Genomic DNA, 4,017 nt, shown 5'->3' on the forward strand with positions numbered 1-4,017 from the left:
CTTATTTTTTCTTGCTTAATTGTATTGTGATTTACCATAGTTCCTCAACAAAGTATCCTTAACCAGTTAAAACTAAAAATATAGAAAATTTAACAACCGTACGCAATTCCATATCCTACAATATGGTGACATCCAACGAACGAAAAGGAGAAAATATTAATCAAAATCTTCTTCATTCCGAATCCATTTTGTCGCCACCCATTTCTGGCCTTTGATTACATGGCAGCTCCCATGAAGAGATGTCTGCAGTCAACCATTAAACTTTATCAAACCGCACTTAATTATTAAGCCCATAAAAACAAAGCATGTCAACAAAACAATTAGAACTTCTAATAACCAAAAACGAACTTACCGGGTCAATGGTGCCATTCGGGTACAATGAATAAAACAAAAGCCCGTCACCCTTCCGTGGTTTTACTTTCAAACCAATACACTTTCTGAAATCATAATTTGAAGCCGTATTTTCGCCATTCTAAAATAACACAAGTTTTGGGTCAGTTAACGCACCCATATTAAAATTTGGGTCAACCCAAACACAGCCCGTTAAAATGTGGGTTGACCTGCTAACCCGTTTAAGAGTTTCTAAGGAAGTTAATATTTTGATTTCAGGTATGAAAATTGTTAAAAATTAAATTTTAAAAGTAAAATATTTAGATGTTTAATTTTTCATATTACTATACAACTTTTAAAAGGGAAATTTATTTCCCTCTGAAACCTTTTTATCTACATTTCACTTCCAACAATTTTATTTTCTTAGTTCTAACTGGCCAGTCTTTGATTATTCCCATTAGTTTATTATAATCTTGGGCTAAAACTCAAGTTTGTTAAATGGGAATGAGAGATCAATACACAAAAAAAATTAAAATAACACAAATTACAAAAAAGATTTATATAAGTCAAGAGTAATGAATTGTTTAAATTATTACTGAATCACTAGGTATTACTCATATTCGTAAATGAACATAAATCGGGTCAACCCAAAACACAATTGATCCTGAAACTTACCTCATAAGGAAACATGGTTTCTCCACCTTCTTCAACATCAGATAAATATAACAAGAAAGAAGCAACCTGTAAGCAAGTCAACATTGAACTCACAATTATTAATGACAGTCAAAAACTAGAGTCAAGATTAGGGTGGGTCTGGATGAGTCATGTACCCGCTGGCTCTTCTGTGGACCATATTCGGTAGGATTGAAAGCATCATAATGTGAATTATATCTTTGTCCAATCTCATATCTTAAAACATTGAATGACTGCAATAATAATGGCATGCTTACATCAAACAGGTAGTAAACGAGTCATAGGTTAATAATTGAGATAATCATGAAAGATCACCTCTCCATGACTTCTGGGGATCATTGTGGCTCGTTCTATTTTCTTCTCAATGATATCCAAGATCCTGGTTTTGTCTTCAGATGCACTTATGAACATGCCAGAGCTGGTTCAGTTAAAAAATAACAAAGAATATTGTTAACTCTGATCACACATGACTTGTTAATTTAGCATTCTCATAATATTATTATAAATACCTAGTTCTAATCCCCTTTGTGTTTTCATTCGTTTCTCCTTTGCGTAAAGCTAAGGTTGAAGGTGCAAGTTTAACCTTTGCCATTTTGATTATGCTTTCACATTGTTCAGCTGTTGCAAAACCAGGAAAGTATTGTGCCCGAGGTGTCCAGCTTAATACCTAAAATGATATTAATCATACAATGCCACAAACCTAAGCATCAAAACCTGCTCAATAAGTCTACTGATTCACAAAGTAAATTACAGAGGTTAAAGATAACTTTATGAAACTCATGTTCAAGAAAACCTATTGATTGCTAGCCAAAATGATCAAATTACTGTCCCCTATACCAAAAAAATATGATTAAATTAAGTTTTTTTGGCTTTTAGGCTTATGTTATGATCACTGCATGAATTAACAGAGAAGTAATTACCAAAATACGCATGGAAAACTTTCCGTACCAAAATAGGTATGGCCAATTACCTATGCAGTTAATGCGGAAAAATATCGGATATCGGTCGAGGACCGATATTTGAGACATCGGGTTATCACGGTGAGACATCGGTAACTTTAATATCATGCAGAATTTATATATATAGCACTTTACCCCTAACAATTCAGTATACTCTCATACTATTAACAAATTATCCTTTGGCAACTTGCAAAACACTAACAATTGTAGCAAATATGAACTGATTAAGACTCAAAACACCAAAATTAAACACTAAAAGTTGAAAATTAAGACTTAAAACACTGATATCGGTGATATACCAGTGAAATATCGGTCAATATCGCCGATATTATCAGTATTGATACTTTGACAGATATTTCGCATGAGGACTGATAACCGAGATATCACCGAGATTGACTGCATAGCCAATTACATATTCACACATAAGCTTCTTGGACACCATTAGGCACCAAAGGGGCCGACTCGAAATATCATGTAAATTGAGTTGGCAAAACCTTATTTCGACATGTGTCGTGATCGAGCTACATAGGTGCCTAAACAACGATAAATGGGTTCTAGTGTTGCCCTAAACTTCTTTTTTTTTTTTTTATGTTTCTTGGGAAGGACAATCTGTACAATACTGGTTAGACTAAGCTGAAGCGGACCCTTCATCATCAGGCACGGATGATGAGACTCCACCTTACCCTAACCATTAATGCATGCATATTGTCTTTCCCAATAAACATAAAAATAAGTGTAGGGCAATACGAGAGGCCATTCATCATTGTTTAGGCAGGCACCTCTGCAGCTCGATAATACCTATTTCGAAAATATTTTGGTAATTTCTCCATTAACGAACACTAACGTACGAAATAATCAAGCATAATATCATATAAGCCAAATTTCGCAGAATCAAACAAACGGACCTGAAACGGAATTTCGGTAAACGAGTCATCACCGGATTCGCCTCGAGGCATTGGATCATAGTGTTTCTCAGAAAGCACTCTAGGTCTAGGATGTAAACTAGATTCTTCATTCTCAACCTACATACCAATAATAAGCAAATTACAGTCCACTAACAATACATAAAATTGACTAGAGAAATAATAATAATAATATTATTTATACCTGTTGAGAAAACAAAGACGACCCAAAAAACCCTAGGAAGAAGAAGAAGATGCATAAGAGGAAAACAGCAGGTAAACCAAGAGTAGAAGACCAGCCGCCAATTCTGCCTCTGGGCTTCATGTTGCAGCAGATGGAAGCTGAAAGTGTGCAGTGAAGATTGTTGATTGATTGATGATCGGATAGAATGTAGGCGGGAATTGGTGGAGAAGAAGAAAAACGTTGCTGGATTTTAGGCTTGATCAACAAAGAAAGAAAGAAAGAAAGCAAATTGTATTGGTAGGACGGTGTTATTTGGACCCGACCCGGATTAAAGAAACGCCAAATTCGTCATATCAAAGGAATTTGGATTTCACTTTATCTATTTTTTTTATATCCATTCTATATATAATACACTACTGGGGTAGCAGGCTTGGTTAATAGAAATTAAAGATGGACTAAAATGGAAAGATGGACCTTAGGTCAATGGACGGGGAGTATAAAAACCTCTTAAACCCTAATCATTTCCATTTTTATCTCTACACCATAGCCTACATCTTCATAAACACACACAAACACTATTCTCTAACCCAAGCCAAGATCCGAAGACGAGAACCCGAGCTTGTTGGTGCTAGATCGTTGTGACGAACCAAACATCAACGACCAGCTCGTGTTCGTAGCTCGACTCGTTTACGGTACCTTTATATCGAGATCTTGTTCGTTAGGTTCAGATTTAGTCTAGAAATCATAGATCTCTGCTAGTATGGTAAAAACGAATCCAACATAGCTAAACTTACTGAAATTGATTACAGTTTGATAGGTTAATTGTTAGAAAGAAAAACTCGTATGTATATACATAAATTGCACCATGTAAACTCATATATTTGGATGATTGGACCCTTGGGGTTTGTAGGCACTGCATAGACGATTCCAATGATACCAAAATCATGAT

The 4,017-nt window shown here is 35.3% G+C and overlaps 1 protein-coding gene across 1 annotated transcript; it reads right to left on the bottom strand.

Annotated features, from left to right (window-relative positions):
- On the bottom strand, positions 1-3,402 carry LOC143607352 (putative prolyl 4-hydroxylase 9). Its single transcript, XM_077082829.1, has 8 exons — positions 3,090-3,402; positions 2,888-3,004; positions 1,533-1,690; positions 1,339-1,441; positions 1,161-1,256; positions 1,006-1,071; positions 353-472; positions 1-243 (listed from the first exon to the last, which is right to left on the bottom strand). The coding sequence occupies exons 1-8, from the start codon at positions 3,207-3,209 to the stop codon at positions 157-159; spliced, it is 867 nt and encodes a 288-aa protein (XP_076938944.1). The 5' UTR covers positions 3,210-3,402; the 3' UTR covers positions 1-156.
- Between the last annotated feature and the right edge of the window lie 615 nt (positions 3,403-4,017).

This window comes from Bidens hawaiensis, unplaced genomic scaffold (genome assembly GCF_021521415.1).
Source record: "Bidens hawaiensis isolate Kalapana, Puna unplaced genomic scaffold, B.hawaiensis_p1.1 tig00081485_1, whole genome shotgun sequence".
Lineage (NCBI taxonomy): Eukaryota > Viridiplantae > Streptophyta > Magnoliopsida > Asterales > Asteraceae > Bidens > Bidens hawaiensis.

Bases quoted from the DNA above. Each gene is read 5' to 3' on its own strand.
- LOC143607352 (XM_077082829.1), bottom strand. From the start codon at position 3,209: ATGAAGCCCAGAGGCAGAATTGGCGGCTGGTCTTCTACTCTTGGTTTA. The intron at 3,005-3,089 runs GTATAAATAATA...ATTGGTATGTAG, and splicing joins CGTCTTTGTTTTCTCAACAG to GTTGAGAATGAAGAATCTAG. The intron at 244-352 runs GTAAGTTCGTTT...GGTTGACTGCAG, and splicing joins CGAATGGCACCATTGACCCG to ACATCTCTTCATGGGAGCTG.